This window comes from Cottoperca gobio, chromosome 19 (assembly GCF_900634415.1).
Source record: "Cottoperca gobio chromosome 19, fCotGob3.1, whole genome shotgun sequence".
Taxonomy (NCBI): Eukaryota; Metazoa; Chordata; class Actinopteri; order Perciformes; family Bovichtidae; genus Cottoperca; species Cottoperca gobio.
This window is the reverse complement of record NC_041373.1, coordinates 19,649,955-19,677,625: the sequence shown is the minus strand read 5'-3', so window position 1 is coordinate 19,677,625 and position 27,671 is coordinate 19,649,955. Positions and strand designations below refer to the sequence as shown.

General features: G+C 45.6%; 1 protein-coding gene across 1 annotated transcript in view; it reads right to left on the bottom strand.

Moving 5' to 3' along the window:
- cacna1g (calcium channel, voltage-dependent, T type, alpha 1G subunit) overlaps positions 1–27,671 on the bottom strand; it is a 109,198-nt gene that overhangs the window by 33,177 nt on the left and 48,350 nt on the right. Inside the window, exons 13-25 of the mRNA XM_029456769.1 lie at positions 25,126–25,191; positions 19,689–19,782; positions 18,640–18,824; positions 17,587–17,925; positions 17,105–17,284; positions 16,707–16,807; positions 13,810–13,927; positions 9,639–9,707; positions 8,096–8,280; positions 2,378–2,504; positions 1,383–1,508; positions 1,152–1,241; positions 833–1,025 (exon numbers count right to left, since the gene is read on the bottom strand). Of these exons, the coding sequence (XP_029312629.1) occupies positions 833–1,025; positions 1,152–1,241; positions 1,383–1,508; positions 2,378–2,504; positions 8,096–8,280; positions 9,639–9,707; positions 13,810–13,927; positions 16,707–16,807; positions 17,105–17,284; positions 17,587–17,925; positions 18,640–18,824; positions 19,689–19,782; positions 25,126–25,191 (1,873 nt within the window). The remainder of the gene's footprint in view (positions 1–832; positions 1,026–1,151; positions 1,242–1,382; positions 1,509–2,377; positions 2,505–8,095; positions 8,281–9,638; positions 9,708–13,809; positions 13,928–16,706; positions 16,808–17,104; positions 17,285–17,586; positions 17,926–18,639; positions 18,825–19,688; positions 19,783–25,125; positions 25,192–27,671) is intronic.

Below are 27,671 nucleotides of genomic sequence, written 5' to 3'. Positions count from 1 at the left end.
AATAAAAGTATAGGCACTAAATTTACAAAAAGTCTAATGCTAGCAGATGCTAGTGCTTGTGTTTTTGCATATAGGAGGCAGTGGAAAGAATAAAACCAAACCAAGCAGTTTGTCACCAACTCCTATACAGCCGGAGGGGAGGGGGAACGGGCAAGGAACTCCTACAAATCTCACCCAAAGTGATATCAGGTCTTATCTACAGGAAAGGGAGACTCTTCCAGATTTTAGTCCCTGCCCCTACGGCTGTACTAAACCACATGCAGAAGAGGGGAAGGGAGGGGGGTCGTCTCGTTTTCGTTTAGGGCGATTAAATGATCAACAACTCCCCCTTCCTCTAGCTCTGTGTACCCACCACCATGCAAGCCCCGTCTGTCAGCACTCACTGGGCATGCTCCAAGGGGCCATCCCAAGCACGTCTACGGTAGACCAGGCAAGGTGAGGGAGGCGGGACAGGGAGGGGGCTAACACCAGCGGTCAGCTGTCCTCGCTCTGCAAACCGGCCGATTATGGAAGCTTTTCTTAACATCCAACTTGTTCAATTTGAGGCTGAAGTTGAAGAAGAGCCTCCACAGTCTGTAGCAGAGTCTGCAGAGCCAGAAAAGGTGACCACCAGACTGCAACAAAAACTAGCCAGAGGGCCTACAAGGAAAGGAAAAGGGAAGGTTGTACCGCAGAGTAGCAACTGTAGTTGGGTCTAGCTCACTAATTGCGTTCTTCCGGATTCGGCCAAACCAAATCAAAAAGCAAAAATTAAAAAAAGGCTCAGGCTCAAATCAAGCAGGACTCAGAAAGATGTGGAAAGACTACCGACCAGCCAGCTCCTTCTCCTTACTCCGTCTCTTTTTCTCCATGCGCTTCAGTCTCTTCTCCTCCCTGCGCTTGGCCTCCTCGGCCTCCTGGTGGCGCCGGCACTTGTGGAAGTTCTCCACCACGACGCCCACGAACATGTTGAGCACAAAGAAGGCCACGATCAGCAGGAAGGAGATGAAGTAGAGCAGCATCCACGGGTTGTAGTTCATTACCGGCTGAAACAAAACAGGGTACAGAGGATTGTGTAGACATTTACAGTGGAAGCCTTCTAACTTATAACTGACTGCTAACAGAGTTAATATTATTGAGTGGATGATCCTTGTGTGTTTGAATATATTCACCTGTTGGTCAACTCCTACAGCGTCGAGTCCGTAATACATAATATCTACCCAGCCGTCCTTTGACGCCAGAACAAACAGAGACATCAAGGCCTGAGACAGAGCAGGGGAAGACGGGGTGAGATAGAAACACGTACAACACTAAAAGGCTTGCAATGCTACATGTTGAAGCAGCTCAACAAAGCATGTGTTTGTATTTATTGATCAGAAATCTTGACATTTCTGAGGCCTCACCTGTCCCAGGTTGTCAAAGTTGTACTTGTGTCTGACCCACTTCTTGTTGGCCTGCAAACAGTCTGACTTGTTGGTAATGTTTCCTATATCTTCTCCTTGACAAATAAAGAACTTCCCCTTAAAGAGCTGGGGAGAAAACACAGACTCACTCTTTATTATACAGTAATACATTCTGCTGCATGTAAATGGGAATATTAATGAAATATTCATCTTCATTAGCCATGTAGACAGCTTAGTTGGAATATTGTCTTGTATCGTACATGTAAACGAAGTACTGCTGGTCCTTAACAGAAACAGAGCCAGGTCAGCTGATGTTCCCTGTGGCCAGTCTTGCTCAGCTAAGCTAAGCTAACACAGTGTGATTAGCCCAGGTTAAGGTTATTAAAGGTCAGGGTGAGGGCACTAACTGGGAGTCGGGTCTACAGAAAGTAGTACCTGCAAAAACAGCCATGGCTGCTTAGTGCAAAATACATCACGCATTTATTACACGTCAGTGAGTGACTCCACTCGTACTGGCAACATTTACAACTTGTTCAACAGCGAAGGTTAAGGGCGGTGCAGGGAATTCTATGCAAACTCTTTAACAAATGATCACAGCCATTAACCCTTTGTGACACTTCTTTACTTGGACGGATGGTTTATGGACATCAACATGCTGATAGACAGGAGCCTGAAGGACACGGAGCTCGTTGTAATAGATTGTTCCTTGGGCTGTTAGCCATGAAATCTCCATTGCGACCAGATAAGCATGCATAAATGTCCTAGCGTATGAGTTATAATGTGCAGTGTGCATGGAGAAACAGCTTTGCTGCGAGGAGCCGTGATGTAAGGACTAGCAAGATAAGACGGGAGAAAGTGAATGATTGAGAGAACACTTGTCAAACTGTTGCGGCGTGGAAGGAGGAGGATAATATTTCTTTGTCAGTGCTGTCAAGACTGCGATTTTATGGCCTTTTTGTTTTCTCATCATGTCTGTCTGCGTCCTCCCCTCTCACCTGCACTCCCAGGATGCCAAAGATAATGAAGAAGGCGCAGCAGATGACCACGATGTTGCCGATGGGCTTCAGTGACGACATCAGAGTCTCCACCACCAGCTTGAGCCCTGGGGCTCTGCTGATCACACTGAAACACAGCATATAGACGGGTGTTAGTGCACTGCCTGTGTGTGTGTGTATACGTGTATATGTGTGTGTGTGTGTGTGTGTGTGTGTGTGTGTGTGTGCAGGGCATTCTCAGGTCACTCACAGCTCAGACCAGATGGAGCAGAGATGCCTGCAGCGTTCCACACACACCCCCAGGCCCTCACCCTGTCTGCACACGCACACACACACACCTACACACACACACACACACTGTCTTTGTTTCTTGATTTCCCTGGTTTCCTGCTGACAAAACGCTTTTTTCTCATTTCCACACATTTCAGAACTTTTGGAGCCCAAACACCTGTTGGCTGACAGGAACATTAATTCCTCTTTCATTCCCTCCTGCTCTTCTTTTTGAAAAAAACAACAGACATACTTTTCTCTTTTCCCTCCTTTCATTTCTGCAGTCAAGGAAACAGACACTTCTGATTAAACCAATGGACTGATGAGGATCTTAATTAGTACCAGCATGACACCTGGCACAGCACAGCACTGCTCTGCAGCTGAGCTTCTCTGACAGGGTAAAACACACACACACACACACACACACACACACACACACACACCACACACACACGCACACGTAACAACGTAAAACTTGCCAATGCAGACACACCCGTCTGCACAGGCTTTCATGCAGAAAACACAGACGTACATGCATGAGCACACACACACACACACACACACACACACCAAAGCCCATTTGATGCAATAGATAAGAGGATACATGAAGAGGTGTCCAGGCAGAGAGGCTGTCAAGGTGATGATCTGCTCTCACTTTGTCTATTAGCCTTTTTTGCCTTGTGTGTTTTCCCCGGAGCAGACAGCTGAGTGAAGGGAAAGTCAATAGCACATTAAGAGAAAACATGAGATAATGAAAGGCCAGATGTGACCGAGGCCACTCATCAATAGCTCTGATCAGAAAATAACAAGCCTACAGCTTCACCTCATCACTTTGCACTTTGTTATTCTATTGAAAGCATGCTGGGGTGCAGTACCGCTGCAGACCTGTGGAGGGGGCTGGTGTTCAGGAGCTGCATGTGTCTCCTCTGAGGATTGATGCCGTTGTGCTGGTATGAGAACATGTTTTCATTGGATTTTAAAAGTTTAAAGTGTGTTTGTCTGGAGGTTATCCCTCTACTTAAGTTATTATGACTCATCTCTGCAAGGAAAAGTTGATAAAGTCAAATGTCCATCTAATTATGATGACGTTTTGACGCGTCATCCTTTCATCAGTGTGCATTTCACTCCAAACAATCAGGAAAGTAAAGAGAGAACAGCTAGCTTGAGAAGGAAAAGAAAGAAAGAACTTGCAAAACGATGGGGAAGTAAGTGAGTTTGCAAAGTCCATCAAGGACAGAAACTCTTTTACAGCTCAGATCAGACATGACCTGCAAACACAAACGTCTCCCCACATCGCTGCTTTGCATATGAAAACCCCGAAGCCCACCTCCTTACATCACGTTCTCCTTCTGAGCTCCTCTCTGACAAACACGCTGAAGTGAAAAGGCTTATTAAGGAGGAAGAGATGAGCCTCTTTTTCAGAGTCAGTACATTGTGATGAGGTGTGACGTGAAGGACACACACACTCCTCTCCGAACACTTGATTTGCATATGAGCTGGATGGAAGAGGGAAAAGTTAGCGCTCGCGTCTTCTAATCTACCTCTCTGCATAATTTCATAGCAGATCACAGCGTGTCCTTGTTTTTGTGTTACACGTTTGTGTACAAAGGAAGGAAGCACGACACCTGCACACATGCACCACCCGCCTCTCTGCTCCACCAGCAACATATCCCTCACACCGAGGAGAGAGAACAAGTCGGCCAATAAGTGGCAGGCACCTTCCCACAGTGCAAACACTGGGTGTAATTAAGAGCGCGGGGAGATAGACATAGGGACTAAGGGGAGGAGGGCTGGTAGGTATATAGAGGGAATAAAAAATGAGGCGGCTTCTATTTTCTTGCTTTTTTTGTCTAAACTTTGTTCCTCGCTGTGTAAACTTCTCTCCTCTCTTTCCACCTGCAGCTGTCCCTGCCCCCTGCCACTCACTGTTCTTGTGTTCATCGGTAAACGAGTTGCAGGTGTCACGCAAACATTGTCCATTGTCTTGAAAGGTGATTACGAGGGATGTAATGAAGTCTATTCAATGATTAACGACTCAGTGTCATCGATGTAAAGTAAACACTTTGATACATAATCATCTTTAAGATGCGCTTTTATTTTGAAATTCTCGTTGCACATCTGTTTCACCATTTCCATCCAAGCTGTTGAAACAACAAATATCCTATCATTGCCAAATAATCAATATAATATCGTAAAGTGATGAAACTTGGTGTGAGTTCATTTAATTGGTCACATACAAGGCGTGGCGGTCAATCAACGCACATAAACCTTGAGATGATTACATCATCAAGTCACACAAAGTATTTTGTCTGCGGAGCTCAAAGGCACGGGACTATCAATGAACCTGTTGGCCAGCCCTGACTTCACAAACGCCACACAGCGGGTTACAACGCTCTGCAATGCAGCCGGGGAGCACGGCAGACACGATCAATGGACGCGCCGCGGCGGGGAGGCGTTTCTGTGCTGAAGCTGAGGCGTCGGTGGTGTTGGATGACATTAAAGAGCCACAGCGTGACACAGGGCGCAAACCTCTGGGCCCTCAGCTCAGGCTGTGGGCTTGATGAATGACTGTGTGTGTGTGTGTGTGTGTGTGTGTGTGCCCGTGCAGCCCCTCATTAATATCTCTAATGAGAAACAAACAGCCACACACACACACACACACACACACACACACACACACACACATACACACACACACACACACACACACACACACACACACACACACACACACACACACACACACACAGTCACCTGCTAGCTGCAATTATCTGCACACAAACACATGTAGCAAGCAGTTGAAGAATCTGATGATGATGCTCCGCAGTGTGAAGCTGCCAGAGGAGCTCATCTTTAATTCAGAGAGTCTGCCACAATCGAACCGGAGTGACAACAAGCCGATAAAGAAACCAACAGAGAGGCAGACGAAGCTGCTCGTATGACAGAACAATGTGCAACTGTTTTTAAAATGTCTTTTAGTTTTGGATGGGAGACCTCTGGTGGACGGAAATGACAAGCTTTACATCTAAGGCTTAATTCTACTCAATGTTAACTATTGATACAGAGAGAAAGTAAATGCATTTATTGTTAATATCTTTGGTTAATTAGCAAATCTTTACTTGATTTGATGCCACAGAATTAGTTAACAACAATTAAACTATGTAGGCCGTTGATTTGCAATAAATGAGTTGTGTTGACGGACCTAAGGCCTCAGCAGACCATGTGATAATGTGTCCTCACTGTGTGTTACAGGTCTCCAAGTGCTCACTGTGTGTACACCTTCAGATCCTCGCTGCGTATACCATGGTGTTAGGACTAAACATGAAGTTCCTGAAGACACAACCATCAGTGTGTGAAGAAAGGTGCAATATAAATGCAAGTCAGCAGCGTGTACTTGTTGGGTTTAAACAGAAAGGTAGCTTTAATCCAAGCCGAGCAGTAATTCCACTACGTGTTGATCAGAATGAGTTATCTCTACAGGGTTGTAAGTACCTGCAGAATGCAGTTCACCCGCAGCAGCACACTAATATCTTAATATGCTGTAGCCTTTAATGCTGCGCTCCTCCTTTCGGGGAGAAAGTTAATAACAACATTAAATATGATTTTACAGTTGTGCTTTCGTGTAAGTCATCTGCAGCCTCAGCGGAGGAGAGAGCCAAGCAGCCAGCGTATTCATCTTCTCTTTCTCTTCCCTTCCTCTTGCTCCACCCCCCCCCTCACTCTCTGCCTGTCTTCATACAGTCTTCTTAATCCCATTTCTCTCTCTGCCATTTTGCATTTTTCTCAAACTGAAGACAACCTTTGACAACATTTTCCCCCCAAACTTAAAATGTGTCCAATTTCCGTTTCTAATTGCTTCATGTTTTCTAATCTGCCTGTAAACCCCCCCCCCTCCCCTGACATTAATACAGCCTCAGCCGTGCTGCCCTGTGGGGATTAAACAAGCAGCTAGAGTCAGGTGTGTGTCACATTAACACTTGGAAGTGTTTTCTCTGCAGTCATCAGGAATGTCTTCAGGTGGGTTTGTTGTCTGTCTGCAGGATCTCAGAGGAACTACTGGCCGGATTCTGCTGAAGCATCAACGAGCATTGAAACTGCTTCTTTAACGTTGTGCAGACCGTCTGCCTGAGAGATCTGTGTACGTCACGTAGCACAAAGCTAACTGATCCTCATTACATCGTAGAAGACGAAGATGTTTCACTTTCATGTCAGACGTGAAAGTTACGAAAGCAAAAAGAAGACGGCAAATGTCAGTGGTGTTTAGTGGCTACATTTGGCAGTAAGATACAAATGAATATTTGATTTGTGTGCTCTTCCTGAGAACTGTGATAAATATTCAAGAGGGCAAAGCCTGGAGAGCTCCCCCTTCAGCAGATCAGACACCGAGCATGCGGCTGTGAGCCAAGTCAAGCATGACGCCACACACATGCAAATAGGACACACGTGAACACAGAGGACTGAAGGACTGAAGGAGCTCAAACGTGAAGCTCCTGTCTGATCGTTCTTACAGACACACACACGCACATATGTGGATAAATAAGCACAAATACAATCTCCAAATTGGTGATTTCCGCATTATGTCCGCTCAAATAAACATAACAACCGTGCACACACTAACAATAACACACACATGAATGCACACACACACACACACACACACACACACACACAAAGCTCAGTTCTCTTGCAGAGCTGAGAGAAAGCTCAGTTTGTTGCACCTCTGTCTTAAAACAAAGCATCCGGTGCTTCCGTCCTCCCCTGAGAGGACGGGTCCAAAGCTGAGGTCAGCGAGTGCTTCTAACCCTTGTGTCTCGCTGGGGACACTTTTGGCTGTTTAATTTTTTATTTTTCAACTTCAGCTCCTTTCATGAGTCTGTAATAAAGTGTGAGGCCAAAATACAGACAGACTGTTGAGGACAGACACAGTCATTGAAACGCATTAAGAGCAGCATGGAGTGACGCAGAGAGGAAACACTGTCGGACGTTTTGCTCTTTTCTCTGAGACATTTTCTCATGTTTGCACTTTGCTTTGCAGTTTTCCTGCACACAAAATACAAATGCCTTAATCAACATAACCCAGACTGTGAACAATAAAGATTCCCCCGAGTATTTAGTATGAATAAAATATTTGTTTGTTTGTTTCATAAATAAATAATTGTTATGGTAGTTTAAGAAAGGGGACATTTGTGTCTACTAAGGCTTTTACTGAAACTGCTAAAGAAATAAAAATGCATCAAATTAAATGTTGATTTAATAATTTCATAAATGAAGTTAATAAAAAGCAACAGTGGAATTATATAAATAAAGTGGCATTTAAAAGGTTAAAATTCAGAAAATGATTATTTTTTATATATTTTGTAGTCAAAAGTAAAACTATTTTATAACATTTAATATTCTATGATCTCTATCAACAGTGTGTTTTGGTTGTTGCTCTGCAGAGACACTTACCGCAGCGGCCTCAGCGTCCTCAGCAGCCGCAGCACCCGGAGCATGCCCAGGATCTTGGTACCAGAGTTGGAGAGGAGGGACACCAGGATGTCGATCACAGAGATCATGACCAACATCCCATCCAGAAGGTTCCAGCTGCTCCTCAGGTACGACTTGTCCCCGAAACACCAGCCCTGAGACACAATCTGCACAGGAAGAGGACACGGAGGCAGGAACAGAGCAGTTACACTATCAACTCCAGATAAGTGGCATACAATGATCAATAATTCAACTTCTATTATTGTTTGCATATTTGTTTGCTATCAAGACATCTGTTCTTTGCATTACGAGTCAATGTTTAATGTCCTCTATGCACAGCTTCGATTGTTTACCGGGAACAGCAAGATTTCCCAAACCTCATTTCTTATTCTATAGGTTCCACTCATCAATTATTCTGACCATGAAGCAATTTGCATTCCAGAATGAGTAGAGACTTGTTTGTTTTTGTGTAGCTGAAACTTATTAAATCAGGCCACGACAGCTATTTCTGCTTCATGCATTTCTTAACCCTTAATGCACCGCAAGAGATGAGAAGGAAAGAAGCTCATTTACATTAGATGATGCTCATCAATGCAGAACAGTGTACAGTACACAGTACACAGTATATACTGTATATGGAATCATCAACGCTGGAGCAACAAAGACACACAGACTCTTCACTGTGAAGACTTTGCACACACGGGAATATTGAGAAAGGTTTGATATAAGTGTGTTCGTACCAGATTTCCAGACTTTAGACCAATCAGAACAAATGTTCCATATCATACTAAATATAGTGTTGTGCACAAACGGGGTTAATGGAGCAGGAAGGAAGAAGAAGTTCTGCCACAAACATTTACTTTCGGAATCTTTGCTTTTTTTTGTTAAATATGGGATCATGTTTATGCTGTGCACGACACTTAAAGAGATTACTTGAACATTTAATGATGCAACCAGTGTGTGTGTGTGTGTGTGTGTGTTTTTGTGACCAAAAATAGAGACAGAGGCTTTGAATGAGTGACACCCGTGAACTTTCCTCCCCTCCGCCTGCGCTCGCTCCTGCCCACGCCTGCACGGACCTCCATTCAAAGCTGGTCCATTTGAATACTGGCGAGACAATCCTCCGCTTAGCATTATGAAACAGCCCTGAGTGTGTGTGTTCACTGTCTGTTCGAGTCTCATTCTCTGCCTCCCATCGCTCTCCCTTCCCTCCATCTTAACTCTGTTTTTGTTTGTGCTTCCGGGGCTTGCGGTGCATGCGGCTATCAGACAGACTCTGCAGCTTTGTGTCTCAGAGGTTTTGGGAGAGTCTGGTGCCGGTTCCTCCATCTTATGCAAAATGTGTACATTGTGAGTGAGCTCAGACGTGTCATCTTGTTTCAGGAACAATGAGGTACCGAAGAATCCTGAGCTACGGAACATTTGGTTGCATAAGAGCTGATGTGAACAGAAGTCAGGGATGACCTCATGGGAGAATGCAAACATGAACCTCAAGACCTTCAGCAGCACAGAGTGTGTGTCTCACCTTTATCGCCATCTCAGCCACAAAGATCGCTGTGAAGATGTAGTTCGACAACTTGAGGAAGATCCTCTCCTGCAGTAAAGAAGGGTGGTTAACACGAGGCACATGCTAATAGTTCTAATCATTTCAAATGCACATTTTAGTTCTAAGCATGTTCTTCTACTGATATGTTCTTTGTCTGCTTCTAATTTGATCTGAATAATGTATGAGGGAGCGATCTGAAAACATCTTTGTACAAGCATCCCTGTTGCACTCACTAATGATGGCTGGCAGGCAATTATAAAGTTTACTGTTTATTAGCATTGCAGGGAAATTGAAACAAGGCGTTCAATCGTTGGGCTTCAAATCTTAAAAGTTTCAAAGTGACAACGTTATCTTCAGTTTTGCGTCGTGCAAATAATCTTGATCCTGCAGTTCCCTGAATACATGAAGTGCATTAGGAACAAGTGGCTCTGCTGGAACGCTTCAGTGAAACGATCGCGTCCTTTATTCTTTTTATCAGATAAACAGTCAATTCAGAAAACAAGCAGAATCATTTTGTTTTGTGAGCGTGCACTCGACACAACACCATCAGGATGGAGCTATTAGATTTCCATCTATATGCACATTACTGCACCCTGAGGCAGCGGCTCAGTGGTGTGTGTGTGTGCACGCAGGAAGGATGGGATCTTTACCGAGCTAAACAAGGACCGAGGAGAGAAAACAAGCAGGATGGAGAGAATACGATCCTTTGGCCGGCTGCTTATTTACTCTACGTCCCCTCTGTCTGAGGAGACACTGACTGTCTATGTGGTGTGTGTGTGTGTGTGTGTGTGTGTGTGTGTGTGTGTGTGTGTGTGTGTGTGTGTGTGTGTGTGTGTGTGTGTGCGTGTGTAGGTGGCTGCCTTTCCCACGACCTCCGATTACCATCACCCATGCTCCGAGGAACACACAATCTCACACACACACACACACTGAGTCTCTAGGAATGTCAGGCATGACATCACTGAGAGAGTTTATGAATTCCAGGCTTCACAGCAGACGCTCCCATCTTCTTCTTCTTCCTCCGGAAGAGTTTCATACTTTCATTCATTAGGAGCTAACAGGCTTGGGAAAGAGACGGTAGAGGGATAGCGAGGGATAGAGGTGAAACGTCCTGCTGTATGCCTTAATGAGACATGAACTCCACAGGTCAACAGTTTGCCTCAGTGTGCTGTCAGTCCCTTCACATTCTGGAGGATTCGCTGTGTGTCATTATGTTTCCAGCTGTGGCCTACAAGCTGCTAACTTTACCCGGTGACACAAACATACTTTACTAGCTGCATGCTAATTAGCTGTAGCCGTGTTACCTGGCGAGCTTGCAAACATTAATCGTTACTAGCTTGAACACATTGGTCCATAAAGGTGATTCTGATTTAAAGGAGAATTTATTTCTGTGAGCTCAACGACTGATCAGACTTCTGTTTCTTCAGCAGCTATAGAACCTGCAAGTGACGCACGATATCAACTTTAGGAACTTCAGGTACCCGCATGTATCTTCATATGTTAGCCAACAGAAATGAAGAAAATTATGAAAAGAAAATCTAAATCAACGTCGTTATATTTAGGATACATATAGTTTGTTAGCAGAAATACTGCATGTGAACAGCTGTTAGCCATTTTAGCTAACTAGCCAAAACTAAGTTTACTGTGCTCTTCCCAAATGTATTAGATTGGAACAAAGAAACAGTGACATGAATCCAAAGCTCTTCCACTGATTCCTTCTGTAAAGCTGGTGAAGTTATTATGACTTACAGTGAATACAGCAACCAACACGTGTTTCTAAGTTTCACTGTACGCTGAGCTTTAAGTAGCTCAACACGCTGTATAATGAGAGCAATAACTCAGAGCCCTGTACAGCAACGCAGTTACAAACACTTCCTGTATGCCTGTGCAGCAGAACACACCCTCCTGCAGAGCGTCCTCTCAGTGTCTCTGTCTTAATGTCGTCTGCTGATGACGTGGATGCAGAGAGCCTCCCATTGATTGGGTTTTACCCTGTTAATGCTAATATAATTCTATTTAGATCTGTAGACAGTGATGTATTGTCCCCCAGCTCATTAAGGAGTAATACATCGTAATAGGTGGTGTAATCATCCTAAATCATGTCCACTGGGCAACAGGAAGACAGTATCCAGGCAACCAGCACCAAACCAAAACAGCAATTGACTGCAAGCCAAATACAAAGCGTGTGACATAACGTCCAGGGCAATAACCCCCTAACCCCCACTGCAACGTTGAGACTACAACACTTTATCTCTATAACTGAATTGACTAAATGTCTATTTAAAGAATGTGTCTTGTGTCAGGCTGGGTGAAGTAAAGCAGGTGCTGATACATGTTATATATTTGGTTGCTATACACACGCGGTCAGAACCAGAAATGTGCTTCATTAAATCAAAACAACCCACGGACAAAATGGAGCATCAAGCAACGACCAGCCGGGCAAATGAGATCTGCAGCAATAAGCAGCACGAAACTCTAACGATGTTCTGTTGCTTCCTGCTTCCTTCTTCCTTCTTCCTGCTTCCTGCTTCCTGCTTCCTACTTCCTACTTCCTACTACCTGCTTCGTGCATTTACGTCTCATTTCAATAATGGCCTCAGGGTGCGTGAGAAAATACTGCTCTCTGATCTGAATGCTAGTGCAGAGGTGAGAGGCGAGAAATCATCCCAATTATGTGTGTGTGATCATTCTGCCCTGATCAGTCCGGGCAGCCTCCATTTGTTAAACATCTCCTTTCCTGGACATTAGCCATGTACACCAGCCCACAGATAATTTAATCAATTACAGCGGCGCTGTCTGCTCCGTGTTTCAGTCGCAAAACAAGCAGAACAGAGCGTTCCAGCGAGACCAAACCGCAATTAGGCCCATCCACAGAACACCTCACTCAGCGAGAGAGAGAACAAATCAAACAGTGATAATTATTGTGTTTATGCTGTTCTGCTGCTATAACTGCAAGAACCCAGAGTTAGACGTGTGTGTGTTGCTGCAAGGCATCCAGCCAGCCCTCCTCTATTTGAAGGGATGGTGCATTGGCTCAGGAGGTGAAGATGTTGATGATGCAGTGCAGTAGATACAGGGGTGTAGCACATGTTCCCCCTCCTTCTCTCTGCCGAGAGGAAACTACCATAGTGATTTGTGTTTGTTAGAAACATCACAAGGGGACCTGCTGAAAGATACGACATCTATTGCACGTCTGTCCGTCCTGGGAGAGGGATCCCTCCTCAGTTGCTCTCCCTGAGGTTTCTTCCATTTTTCCCCCTTTAATTATGGGGTTTCTAGGAAGTTTTTCCTTGTGCGATGCGAGGGTCTAAGGACAGAGGGTCTAAGGACAGAGGGTCTAAGGACAGAGGGTCTAAGGATAGAGGGTCTAAGGACAGAGGGTCTAAGGACAGAGGGTCTAAGGACAGAGGGTCTGAGGACAGAGGGTCTGAGGACAGAGGGTCTAAGGATAGAGGGTCTAAGGACAGAGGGTCTAAGGACAGAGAGTCTGAGGACAGAGGGTCTAAGGACAGAGGGTCTAAGGACAGAGGGTCTGAGGACAGAGGGTCTAAGGACAGAGGGTCTAAGGACAGAGGGTCTGAGGACAGAGGGTCTAAGGACAGAGGGTCTAAGAACAGAGGGTCTAAGGACAGAGGGTCTAAGGACAGAGGGTCTGAGGACAGAGGGTCTAAGAACAGAAGGTCTGAGGATAGAGGGTCTAAGGACAGAGGATCTGAGGATAGAGGGTCTATGGACAGAGGGTCTAAGGACAGAGGGTCTAAGGACAGAGGGTCTAAAGACAGAGGGTCTAAGGATAGAGGGTCTATGGACAGAGGGTCTAAGGACAGAGGGTCTAAGGACAGAGGGTGTTTTAATCCTGTACAGTCTGTAAACACTGAGACAAATGTATAATTTGTGATATTGGGCTGTATAAATACATTTGATTTGATTTGATACTTTCTCTTTTTGTGTTTCGGTTTGGACTTTCCGGCGCTGCGAGTGAGTTTCTCTATAACTTGAACACATACATTTCAGAAGTGTATATATATCATACAGTATATGGGTATATGCATCTATATCTGTCCGCCTGCCTTTCCTCCTCTCCACTTCTTTCTGTGTTAAACGTTAAAGCGTGTGAAGGCGACACACTTCTCACAGTTTTGAGACTCACAGCCGTGGTGATGTGAGGCCTCTCCATGGCGATCGTGATGCAGTTGAGGAAGATGATGAGCAACACGATGTGGTCGAACATCTTGTGGGTGATGATCTTAGTGCACACGATCCGAAGCCTGACAGAACACACAGACATTTGTATAAAGTTCAAGCAAACACAAACGCTTCTCCAGACTCCAGTTATGAGCCATAAAACATGACAGAATATTACATACTGTGACATTTATTGAAACACTGTCCACACTTAACAAGTAATAAAAGATTATCATTGCATTTAAGAGAGCTTGTGTGACATACAGTAACTCTGTAATGAAGCGTTGTGGAATTAGGAGTCATTAATTATGTCTGACTTTCATTACCCGACATGAGAAGCTTCTCTGGCTTGTAGCGTTCGACAACAGAGAGAAAGAAAGAGGGAACGCTTGTTATATAATGTGTTGTGGATTAAACCGCGCATCAAATCCGCTTTTATGTATAGTGGCGGACAATATTGTGAGAATCAGAACGAGATTTATGACTTTATTTGTGCAATGCGCACACCAGCGTGTCAACACTTGCTGCATCATGTGATCATTAAGCATACAGGGTGCAGACTGAATTAGCTAAATCCTCTTTGATGTCTGCATGTCAGCGTGTTGATGCTGAAGAATGCATGTGTTATCCTGAAGCAGGAGGGAGGATGGACATGGAGAGCACACGCCTCTGACACTGGCACATCCTCAGAAATCTCCAGTCGCTGCAGTGTAGGCGACAGTGTGACATGTTTGCTTGGATCTAGTGCTGAAGAAGTTCCAGTTTCTGGCAGTGCTCAGGCAGCGGCATGGCCTCTTCATGTCGAATGGGAGCCGCTCGTGCTAATTACCCACTTCTTCTTCTTCTTCTTCTTCTGCGCATTCCAAGCAAACCAGAGACATACACCGCATCACTTCCTATGGGAAAGAGCTGACAGATGGCGAGAACATTAAACGTTTTCTCTAGCTATAGGCGGAATCGCTTTGGTGTTAAAGCAATGCAGAACGTTTCGACATTAAAGATGCCACAAAGCTTTCACTATTTACTGGAACTGTGAAACCCTGCTGTTTGTTCTGTTCTTATTTGTGTCTTATAACGTGCTGCTCAGATGACCCCCATGATGATGTTCTGTGTGAGCGCTGCACATCCCCCGGTCTCCTTCATGACTCTTCTTACACAGCCCAGTCCTGTAGCCTACACATCTAATCTCACAGTATGTATTCAGAGCCGAGCCACGCCTCTGCTCATGTAAGACTTCCCCTGCAGTAATCATCAGTAGCAGCAGAACCAACACAGAGCTCAAAAGCAGGTTGAGGTGAACTCGGGTCTATGTGAAAGCCGCTGGACTCCAGGCCTCCCACTACGCGGCTGTCTCTTGATGTTATTGTGAGCACAGGCGGTGGTTTAAGGCCAGAATTGGCGTCACGCAGGGCCTGTGTCCTCCGTGTCACTCTCAGTGACGGCCAAAACCTGGCAACCCGCTGTGTTTGAAAGCCAGCTAGAAGCCACGATTGAGCCAAGATCCTTCACTTTTTCTTAATACTCTGACAATAACAGACTGCATGGAGTTTTTCCTATTAACCTTTTCCAGACCATGTGACACGGCCAACAGAGAGTCATCAGCAGCTGAAACACAGATGGGCCTCTAGTCACTGTGACTTGGACTTGAGTCGACTCGTCATCACTGTGTCGATGACATTACAAGTGTCTGTGTGATTGTCATACCTTTTGAACAGGTTAGATAGATGACATCATTATTAGATCGGTGCTGATGCCTCGTCTTTTCTCTTCATAAAGACCGGATACTACAGGCAAGACTGCGTCATCTCGGGGGGGAAAGTGCCTTGACTTGGGACTTGACTTGCCCTAAACAATGCTTGAGACTTGGACCTGTAATGTATTTAAAAACAGTGGGTTTGTGCAGGATGTCCCGTGTCTTCAGTGTTTTAACTCCACCTTCTAGTATTGTCTCCGCTCGCTCGGAAACCTCGACCGAGGTGATTCCAGAAAAGGTACCAGGTACTATCCATGTCGAGCCATGCTAGTACCATGCAGTGGAAATGAAGCTAAATACTGTCAGATAACAGTAACTACATTGTACTCAGTATTAGTAGCCAAAACTTCCCGACTTCTGGGGAACAATCGGTTTCTATGCTGCCAACTCCTTGTAAGTCTGACGATGGAGAATATTTTATATGGTATCTGAGTCAGCAAATGTCAAACATCTGCTCATCACAGACATTATAAGACACTGGTGGGTAACATTAGGTTCCCACTGATGGGTGGGGGGAGACTTGTTGTTGGATGTTTAATTAGCATGTTGCGGTGCTGTGGCGGCAGGCTGGGCGCAGCGTGTTGCCTGGTGTTGCCTTCACAGAGACGCACGGATCAAAACCCCAGAAGGGGAGGAGGAGTGAAGGAAGAGGGGGCGAATGCTGGTGGGAAGCGATGGATTCAGCACGTGTCTGAGATAACACGCAGCACTCAGTAGGAGAAACTCCCTACCTCCCTCTGCTCCTTACTCACCCCTGACATGGCAGAAATGTGCAGATTAAAGAGACTTCTGAAGTGAGATTGTGGGAGGGAAAGAAATGCTGTGCTCACATTGCGGCAAAAAACGATTTGCCATTACAGTCAGCATTATGGGATGTGAGTTAAATGCAATGTGAAGAATTGCCTCAGATTGTCTTTTCCTGAACACTGATAACAAAAATATGACATTTAAAAAGTGCTGTGAACTCATTTTCAATATAGTTCTAAATTGCCACAAGATGAAGCAGTTTTCCTTGTGCTGTGCACCCACAACTCCCATGAATATGTTATGCCCATATTCTAGAAACAGAAAACAGGGCAGAGGTCGAGTTACGGAGTTGTGAATAGTACCTGGACTCTGGAGGGAAGAGGTAGAGTGACCAGGTGTCTCTCTGTCGACACCACTCGGGTTGTTTCTTCTCCAGCCAGCGGAACAGTCTGGAAACTGGACTCTGCAGGGAACAGGAAGTGCACAGTACATTCATTATTCATACCGTCACTACTTCCTGTTTGTGAGCCACAATTACTCTCCACAGATAGAAGCTTTTGCATTTGTTTGTTCTTATAAAACTCTTTATTTGCAGATGATGTTTTATTGTATCTAACTAAAAATGGTTTACTATTACACACAAATATATCTGTATTCATACGTTATACGTACTTGTTTGTCACTTCCTACTTTAACTCCCCAACCTTTACATCATTAACCACAACCCATACCGTACAAGCTAACGTGCACACAAACTGACCGGGTTGGCCTCCTCTTCTGCATTTTCGTCTTCAGTGTTGTCCTCCAGAGAGACGTGCGTGGGGCCCAGGGCTGAAGGAGAGCCCTTCCCGTTGCAGTCACTGTGCTCTGGGGTCCGTAAGTGTCCCAGTGAGGGGGGTCTGGAGCTGTGCATGCTGGCTGAGCGGTGCAGGTTTGGCACCTACACACGGACAGGATACACTTGTCATGTAAATGCTATAATCTCATCATTTTATGGGCAGGTTGGAGTGCTTCTTACTTCTAATCTACCAATTTTACGTCTGGATTACAGATTAACCATAACAGAATACAGTTTCCTTTTTTTTTGTATCCTAATTACGCAATGTTGTTTGCCGCCCTAAATACACTTGCGCCGTGCCCTTTAGACCAGGTGCTGTAGATCGTTTGAACAGAGTGTGTTAACCGTTCTCTTCTACACACATGTTGGGAGTGTGGTGTTGGGTGTAGGTGAGAGTAATGTACCTGCAGCAGAACATCAGGGGGCAAATCCATGGAGCTCCGAGTCTCCAAGGACTCCATCCTCCGGTGTCGGGGCCCTCTCTCCGACTGCGACATGGAGTCCGTCCTGACCAGAGAGGCGTTATCTTCCTCCATCAACCCACCTCCTTCTTCTCCTCCACCTTCCCCGTCATCCGAGCTGGAGCCGGCCTCCCCGGATAGGAGAGACCGTCGCTCGCCGGACTGCTGCTTCTGCCGCTTGAGTGACGGAGCACGACCCAGGCTGTTCCAGCTGGACCGACGGCTGGTCCAGCCGCTGCTGGAGCTCCATGGAGCGTGAGAGGAGGAACTGTGGGCACTGGTCTGGAGCAGGAAGATGACCAGAGAGGGACAGAGCGATAACGATCAGGACAGAGGAAAAGAATTACACGAGTCACAGCAAGTGAAAATGTTGATATTGTATTTTAGAACTCTAGCGATGTCGTTCTTTCATGCAAATAATCTAAGCTGAATTGGGTTGACTGGGCTCGACGTGAGCTGAATTGAACAAGGATTCCTGCTGACAGGCAGAAGCAGATGTAGAGATCTGGGCTTATCTTTTCACGTCTTTATCCCCATCATCAGTTTGTCCAATGAAGAGTGGCAGTGGCAGCAGTAAGTCGAGTGTCGGCTCGGCACGCCACGTTAATCATCATCAATCATTATGACCTCCATCAGCAGGATGCATACAATGAAGTCAGAGAGAAACTCGGGGGCAAGCCGGGCGGCGCTGGGGGCCGGGGATAATTCCTGACACTTATCCCCTTACGTGTGTATTAATGTTGGCTTTGTGACGAGCTGGGACTGCAGCTGGAAACTGCCACATGCTTCTGCTGTAGTGAGGATTCAAAACTTCAACTAAAATAAAGAGAGATTTTTCTAAACGTTTTTTATTCTATAAACTACATTTTAGTCTTTGTAGTCAACATTATTGTGTGTTGATATAGTCGCAGTCATGGAAAAAAAGGTCCTTGAACAACATTTTAAAGTATAGTTTTCATTTGCTTTTTTGTGTGAGAGAATAACAAATATACGAACCGGTGATTTTTCATAGCAGGCTGGATCAATGGAGACGTTGCTGCCTCGACGGGACTCGCAGACGGGGACGGGGTCTCCTCCGACTGGCAGCTTGAGCACAGGCATGGGGGTGGCAGCCGTGTGGGTGATTAGAGGAGGAGTCAGGCTGGTCTTCAGGTCCACATGACCATTTACAGGCACTACTACTAAAGGAAAGATGGATGAAGAATGTCAAATGTTGTGCTCCAGGACTGGAGCGGAAAGAGAGAAACCGGCTTTAATATAAAGATAGAGGAAATTAATGAGATGAATGCATTAAAGATACTGTAGAAGGCCAGAACTAAATGAAGTTGATGAAGAAAGCTCCACAGAGCTAAGATGAACATGGGGCGGGGGGGGGGGAGGCCACAGGGGTACACCCTCAGTAAAGCACTTAACAATGGATGCCTCTTACTGTTATTGAACAACATGAATATTTCAGCAGGGAATTAATCTTATGGGATGCGTGGGAGAGAATATTATGTTTGGCAGCAACACGAATATATGACATGCGGAGGGCAATGCAACTTTAATAACGTTAATTCCTCCATCTTCCAATCTTTACTCGAAGGCCTAGATGAAATACATCAGGCGCATAGCATCGGCTATGTAAGCAGTTTCATACTGAGCGTCTGAAGGGGGGATGATACCGTACGTCTGGGAGTTGTACTTTGCTTTTCAGTCTGCGTGAACAGTAATGAAAGGCTAAGGGAACTGTTGTGTGAGGCGTCAGAGAGGAGGCGGCTGGTCTGATGCCTCGCAGGCACGGGACCACTGAGTGTGGCCGGACACCAATGGGGGAAGAAGAGACCACAGGTATGGAACAAGTGGGGGAGGTGGAGGCATGCGAGAAACATAATGTTCACTTTGAGAATTGAAGGTAACACAGGGAGAGGAATTGATATACAAGTGTTCCTTTAACTGCGCAAACACAGACGGGACAAGCTTTGCCCGGGAAATCACAGAGGGTTGAGTTCAGTCCTTTAAACTCCTCATGCAATGTGTCACCGTGTGCACATGTACAGTTTCACCTGCGGAGGCGGATAAATCCTTCTTGCTGCCGTTCACATCCTCCATACTTCGTGCACAGGAATCGATCTCCGAACCCGATTTAGAAGCGTCACCCTTGACACACAAAAGCACACAAAGAGTTAGAAGAAGACACCTGTGGAAATATCTGAGTTCTGAGTGGAGTTGCCTCTAAACACAGATCGCTGCTGAGCTGCATGTCAGTGTCGCATCAGATCTGACCTCGGATCAGTCACTAGAGGACGACCTCCCTCTTGTAAGCAGACGGGCGCGGTCTCCCTGATCCCAGAGGTCAAAGGTCAAAGGGTGCGGAGAGACGGTGAAAAAGATGAACTATGTAAAGTGTTGTCATGCAAGGACAGTGAGAAGGTTCTAAGAGAAACCAAACTGAAACGATGGAACTCTCCAGAGAGAACATACGTGTGTTATGTTTTACACGTTTGCCGTGCGGCTTTTCTTTTACTTGCCGAGAGCCGTAAACATCTAAGAAAGAGCTTCAGTTTGGTTGCTTCGTCCACGATGTTCACACAAACACACGACACACACTAAGTGTACTTCACTATTTTGTAGGGCAATCTTTAAATCAGCTCCCCCCCCCCTCTTACTATCTTTCACAGACCTTTCTGGAGTTCTTAATTACTCTGCCTCATGCTGCCTTCCGCTTACAAACCTTCTGCAGCCGACCTCACAGTTCCTGCTTCTATTTGTTGCGCTCTGCCAGAGACTCCATTAATATGTGCGAGGGTGCCAGGTGGAAGTAGGATTAATAGAATACCGACCCGGTGAGTCAGACCTCTGTGGTAGCAAAGTGAATAAACTGTGCAGAAAAGCCTCAGGACCTCAACACCATGCACCTCCTTTTAAACTAACTATTGATTTTATTGATACTTCCCATAAGTGTGAGAGACAGTGGGTGTGGGTACACTGCATGTTGTGTGGGTGTACTGCAGGCGTGTTGGGTGTGGCTGTCTGCAAGGAACCAGTTTGTCTTTTCTCCTTCTAGTTAAAGCCACTGTGTGTGTGTGTGTGTGTGTGTGTGTGTGTGTGTGTGTGTGTGTGTGAGTGTGTGAGTGTGTGTGTGTGTGTGTGTGTGTGGTCATTAAGTAAGGAGAGGGGACACTAATGAACTAGCAGTGGACTGCAGGGCTACTATACTATACTGGAGGCTGTTATACTGTAGTTGCTGAGCTCATCAGGTTCCTGCGAGAGTCTTGGCTCTCGCAGGAAGCACAGAGCACCTGGGGATGACTGTTTTAAATAGCAAAGTATGGAAAATTAGTGAATTTGTGTGTCAGCCGTTCATCTTATTATTTTATGTTCTGAAATAACTGAGGAACTAAAGAACTAAACTCAGTGAATGAAGTCATGCATTAGCTCGTTGTGAAAACAAGGTCCCCTTTTTAACCCGGACGCAACCAGGAAACCCAAAGGACATTAATTAAACAAATTCAACAACTTGACATTTTTGTAAATGTTTTGTGCCGCCAAAAGATTCTAATGCGATCAATTTGCACAAGCATTTGTGAAAAGGCACCAACAGAGCAGCGTCCTGCACTGCAGAGGCTGCAGCTGATATTACGCTGTTTGACGAGTCCCTTATATACAACGGTCCATAGCAGGGACCACAGCACCGGTCCATAGCGGGGACCACAGCACCGGTCCATAGCAGGGACCACAGCACCGGTCCATAGCAGGGATCACAGCACCGGTCCATAGCAGGGACCACAGCACCGGTCCATGGAGGACACGGAGGACGAGTACTACTCTTCTCAGAGGACATAAAGCTGATCACCCACAATGCTTTGCACTGATGCAGGTTGATGAGTGAAATGTGTGGGGAACATTTTAGAGGCTCAAACTGAAGTCAGGAAGAAAATGTTTCAGCTTGATCAGAAGATATGCAAACATCCAGGGCTTTAATGTAGCGTTATCTCACAGAGGTCTGGCACGCTCTTTATACTACGTCACCTCCCTTCCTCCGTCATATCTAATATGGCCAACGCTTAAAACTTACGCTGGTGTGGAACATGCAGCGTCAGAGTTCAGTCCAGTCACACATATAGACCAGCATTAGCACAAAGATGCTAATTTCTCCATTATAACATAATTCTGGTCGAGTCATTCAGAACAACTCCTGCCTAATATGAGCAGCAACTAAAGGTGAGCAAAGATATTATATATTCATTTAAAGAATATAGAAAGCCCCTTATTTATATGAAGCACACATTTCTTACAGGTCGACATTATTAAATATAACGTGTCACTTCAGGCAGATGTTTCCTCTGTACCTGCAGGACTCTCCGCTCTAAGTTAATGATTCCTTTAAGGAAGTATAAAGTGCAGCACTCTTTATGCTGCATCATGAAAACAGCAGTTTATTAAGTATGAGTGCAGCCGTCGTAGAAACCTTTGGTATTTCTACAGATTGCACGAGCAGGTCGACTGTTGCTGCTCTCTCTGTCCTTCTCTGTCCTCTCCATCGTGTCTCTCTGCACTATCTTCACTGAGTCTTTCTCACCTGTCCCTCTCTGGCACATGATGCACAGCTTCTTTACAGGCAGACATTCATCCATGTCTCAGCAGTCAGAAAACAAATCAACAGGGAAGTCTGGTTTTAATACTTATGGGGGTGGATCAGGACCGGACTCGGAGGAAATCCCTCGTCCTGAAATAGCCCGGTTGTTTGGATAGCTTGTTTACACTCTGCCAGCCCAATTTGTGCTCGGTGGCGAGAGCAGGAGATGGACCAGACTGGCCCGCCGCTGATAGCCAGACAGTAATAGACCAACAGCGCGCAGGGGATCTCAATTACATCGCTTAAAAAGGTGTAAATGGATGACATCGGGGTGGATGGTGATAGGAGGAAGAGGGGTCATTGTGTGTGTGTGTGTGTGTGTGTGTGTGTGTGTGTGTGTGTGTGTGTGTGTGCGTGTGTGTGCGTGTGTGTGCGTGTTTGTGCGTGTGTGTGTGTGTGCATTTGAATGATCCCAGTTGTATTGGGTACCTGTGCTGCTGTAAACCTCTAACTAACAATACTAATAACATCCACAACACGTATAGAAGTCCAGGGGGCCGATATTTGAATAAAATCATCAAATGAAAATGACTTTCTGCACATGTTAGATTGTTGGTGATTGATGCCACAATGGAGAATAAAATGTGTTCTCCAAATCATAACACAAATATTCAATATGGCAATATTCTTCCTGAAATTTTAAATCTCAAACAAGACTTATTATGTTATGAAACCTTTCATGAAAATGAAATGTCACAAGAGGCTGCAGCCGAGTTGTGATGCTAAAGCTAACATCAGCATGCTAACACGCTCACAGTGGAACGCTCACTTTATTTAAATATCGACAGTCCTGGAATTCAACCACTTCATACGATGTATGCAAAGAACACAGATGTATCAAATGTAGAGGAGGAGAATCAAAGTGTAACTTTATCAGTTTCCCCCCCCCAGTGGACCACTTCTGGATGTAAAATTAGAGGACACGAGGACAAGACTTACAACCATCTGTAGTTCAAAGGCCTCATTTCCCAGAGTGCACTGCTCTTGCCTTAAGAGCTTGAGTCATGCAAACAGAGTTGACCCCCCCCCTTCTCTTTATTAGCTCTCATCTTCTAGTCTGGCTGGATTTTGTATCGCACACCCCCCCCCCCCCGTACACCCACCACTCCCACCCCCACCCCCCGCCCGCTCCGTCCTCGTCCCCTTCGTTTCATGTCTAACATCCAGCCAGATACAACAGAGACTAAGAGGGAGAGATCTGGCAGCGCTCTTACCCCGAGGCTAGAAAGAGAAAAGAGCGGGGTGGAGGGCTGGGGGGGGGGGGGGTAGGTTAGTATTCAATCTGAGGTTTGAGTCTGCTTTTTAAAAAATAGGAGAAGAAAAGAAAGACACACAGCAAAGTGATGCAAGTGTACTTTGCTGTCCCTCACGGCCCCGGTTAGTCTCAGCGGCGAGGACATCATGCAGGAAGCACGTCAGAGGACTTGTACATGAAGTGACTCCTTCTCTGGCAGCCATGTTGGAGGTCCTCGGCTTTGGGAAACATAGAAGACAAACTGCATTTGTGTTTGTGATGTCTGTGATGTTTCAGCTGTTTCCCTCCAGTTGTTGTCACTCAGATAAAACATATTGAGCCGTGCTGCTTCTGCAGAGGTTTTCAGAATCCCATCCGTGCTGCACAGAGGATACATTATTTTAAAAAAATGGAATTGCGACATCTCTTTCCGAAGATGTTCTATCGTTCAGGACGATCCACTCGCTTGTTGCTAAAACGCTTGTCACAGACATGGATTGGTTAATGTCGGGTTAGAGTCGTGAGTTTTAATCATTTGTTTCTTCTGTGAAGCTGCAAACACATTTAAATGAAATATTGTAAAAAACCTTTATTTTGGTAGGGCAGCTTTTATTGTTACTGTGTGCATGTTACTGTTCCTGCAGAGGTCACATGCAAAATAATAAGAATGGTTTTAGTTATTATTAAAGATCAGTTTGGTAACACGAATATTTATTTAACTCCTTTTATTTTAGACAAAGTTATTAATGTATTTCTTATTGTGAAATATTATTGTGAGCGTATTAATATTTCCCTCATTATGATGCATTAATGCAGGATTAAAGCTTCACTGTGCATACAGAGCATGAACTGGACTTTTACTTCCTACTTGTTCGGTATTGAATTGTGTTTGCAAAGCGTTCAGCACTGAAGTATAGCTGCGTGATAAAACTGATAAATGATTTTTATTGTACTTTCACATTGAAATGAAGATTTAAAAGCAGGTTGTTCTTCAGCCGGATGCAGTTTCTGCTGTGTGTGACTCACTGCAGCGGCAACATGCAGCAAAGCTTCTCACAGAACGTCTCCAGAGCCTGCTGGAGGCTGTTAGAAAACTCTACATCTCACATCAAACTCTGAGCATTTTAAACACCGATATCAAAGTCCATCAGGTTCCTTTGATTACGAGAAGCCGAACTCGTGGCCGTGATTAACGTTCGATTAAATTGTGCACGTTGAAGATCTCAAAACCTCTGAGAGTAAAATGGAATCTGCACGGTGCAATATCACGTAATGCCAAGTTAGAAAACATCATCACATCATTTGTGGCTCTTTTTAAGACTCTAGCCGCTCCCACGAGTTTGGAACTGATCCTCTGCATGAATGCAGAGGATAAATGATCTAGCTGATTTCTTAATCAGCCGAACAATTATGCACAAAGGCGAGAGTCAAGTTCTCCTGCTACTGATGTGAACTCCACTATTAATGAGAAGAAACCTCCAAGCTGTGGCCGCTGAGAGATCTGACACTTCACTGCAAAGCCTCTGTGGGGAAGGATGAGGAGAAGGGGGAGGGCACAGGGGAGCATGCAGGAGGACGCTTAGTTTATTGAATGGAGGGTGGGAAGGCAGAGCTGCAGTGCTTTACATACCCCTGAGTCTACAGGCAGCTGAATTAGGCTCAGCTGGGCATGCAAGTCCTCCCGCTTGGACACTTCCTATAGTGGAAGTGATGGGTGCAGCCGGACAGGAGGAGGGAGGCGCACACAGGAAAAGAGGCACAGAGGTGAGAGGTGGAACCACAGCAGTAGACAAGAGCAGAAGGAGAGAGTTAAAGGAGATCCAGCCTGTTGTAACATTTTCCACTTTACCATGCAACATATCAGCATATCAAAGCAACCGTCCTGGATCGCAGATCATGTGCTACACATGTGGAGTTCAGCGACTTGAATTAGTCCAAAGCATGAAAAGTGAAGACAGCAAAGAGTAAAGGTGAAGAGCACAGCCATGTTTTACCCTCCATTGGTCCAGTAATGAAAATGAGCTATGCATCGTTCAGGACGTTAGTTTTGCTTTGGCGTGGAAACATTCCTGCGTGTGTGCTTCGGAGGGAGTCGTGCATGTTGACTGTCAGTCAGAGGTGGAATAAAAGAAACGAGAGCGTTTGTGTCTGCAGCTCGGTGTGTTGCACTCTCTGCAGCGGTCACGTGGACACACCGTCACAACCTGACAGAGACACGGCGAGAGAAAGAGGCGGAACAGAGTGGATGAAGAGGAAGGAGAAAGGATGAAGAGGAAGGAGATGGATTAAGAAAATAAGAGCAGGCAGAGAGAAACAACAGCTCCCTAAGATGAGTTCCCCTCTGCCTTTATGTTCAAAGCAATATGGACATTAGAAGTGATACGATTGTGTGTCTCGCTGTACAGCCGTACATCTCTCCTGGCTGCGCTCACGTCATTCAAGCGCACGTTACCTAGCAACCCTGACGCAATGAAAGTTTGGCCGACTAAAAATAAACGTAGTGTTTGCAGAAAAGGATGTTAAGTTGAAAAAGGAGAAGGAGAATTAAGCCGACAGCTCTGTGATGATACAGGACAGCGCTTATAGACCTTAAAGGGTTTCTGTCTGTGCACGAGAGTGTGTGTGCATGAGAGAGTGTGTGTATGTGAGTGTGTGTGCATGAGCGTGTGTGTGCATGAGAGTGTGTGTGCATGAGCGTGTGTGTGCATGAGAGTGTGTGTGCATGAGAGTGTGTGTTCATGAGAGAGTGTGTGCATGAGAGTGTGTGTGCATGAGCGTGTGTGTGCATGAGAGTGTGTGTGCATGAGAGTGTGTGTATGAGAGAGCGTGTGCATGAGAGAGTGTGTGCATGAGAATGTGTGTGCATGAGAGTGTGTGCATGAGAGAGTGTGTGCATGAGAGAGTGTGTGCATGAGAGTGTGTGCATGATAGTGTGTGTGCATGAGAGTGTGTGTGCATGAGAGTGTGTGTGCATGAGAGTGTGTGTTCATGAGAGAGTGTGTGCATGAGAGTGTGTGTGCATGAGCGTGTGTGTGCATGAGAGTGTGTGTGCATGAGAGTGTGTGTATGAGAGAGCGTGTGCATGAGAGAGTGTGTGCATGAGAATGTGTGTGCATGAGAGTGTGTGCATGAGAGAGTGTGTGCATGAGAGAGTGTGTGCATGAGAGTGTGTGCATGATAGTGTGTGTGCATGAGAGTGTGTGTGCATGAGAGTGTGTGTGCATGAGAGTGTGTGCATGAGAGTGTGTGTGCATGAGAGTGTGTGTGCATGAGAGTGTGTGCATGAGAGTGTGTGTGCATGAGAGTGTGTGCATGAGAGTGTGTGCATGAGAGTGTGTGTGCATGAGCGTGTGTGTGCATGCGAGTGTGTGTGCATGAGAGTGTGTGTGCATGAGAGTTTGTGCATGAGAGTGTGTGTGCATGAGAGTGTGTGTGCATGAGAGTGTGTGTGCATGAGAGTGTGTGCATGAGCGTGTGTGTGCATGAGAGTGTGTGCATGAGAGTGTGTGTGCATGAGAGTGTGTGCATGAGTGTGTGTGCATGAGAGTGTATGCATGAGCGTGTGTGTGCATGAGAGTGTGTGCATGAGAGTGTGTGTGCATGAGAGTGTGTGCATGAGAGTGTGTGCATGAGCGTGTGTGTGTATGAGAGTGTGTGCATGAGTGTGTGTGCATGAGAGTGTGTGTGCATGAGAGTGTGTGCATGAGAGTGTGTGTGCATGAGAGTGTGTGCATGAGAGTGTGTGCATGAGCGTGTGTGTGCATGAGAGTGTGTGCATGAGTGTGTGTGCATGAGAGAGTGTGTTTGTTTAGATGGATGAGAGTGAACCAGAGATTCAGGCTGGAAAAGCAACACAGCGTGCAGAAAGTTGTAGCTCGTTAGCTTCTTAGCGTTAGCATTGTTTAGTCAGTGGCAGCTCCTGCAGAGTGAGGAGAACATTGTACAAAAGGATCGCACGGCTTGTGCGTTCGCTACAACACCACAAATAAGAAATGTATAAAGCTCCTGTACAATTTGCATGTATTTAAATTGAGTAATATAATATTGTTTTGCGAAAAATTGCTGCAAAATTGGCCTCTTTCTATGCAAAAGAGCCTTTTGCAAAAACAGTCCAATTCGCAAACTTTGTACCACAAATGTAAACCCCAAAGTAAAGAAGAAACGGGAGCTGTCACT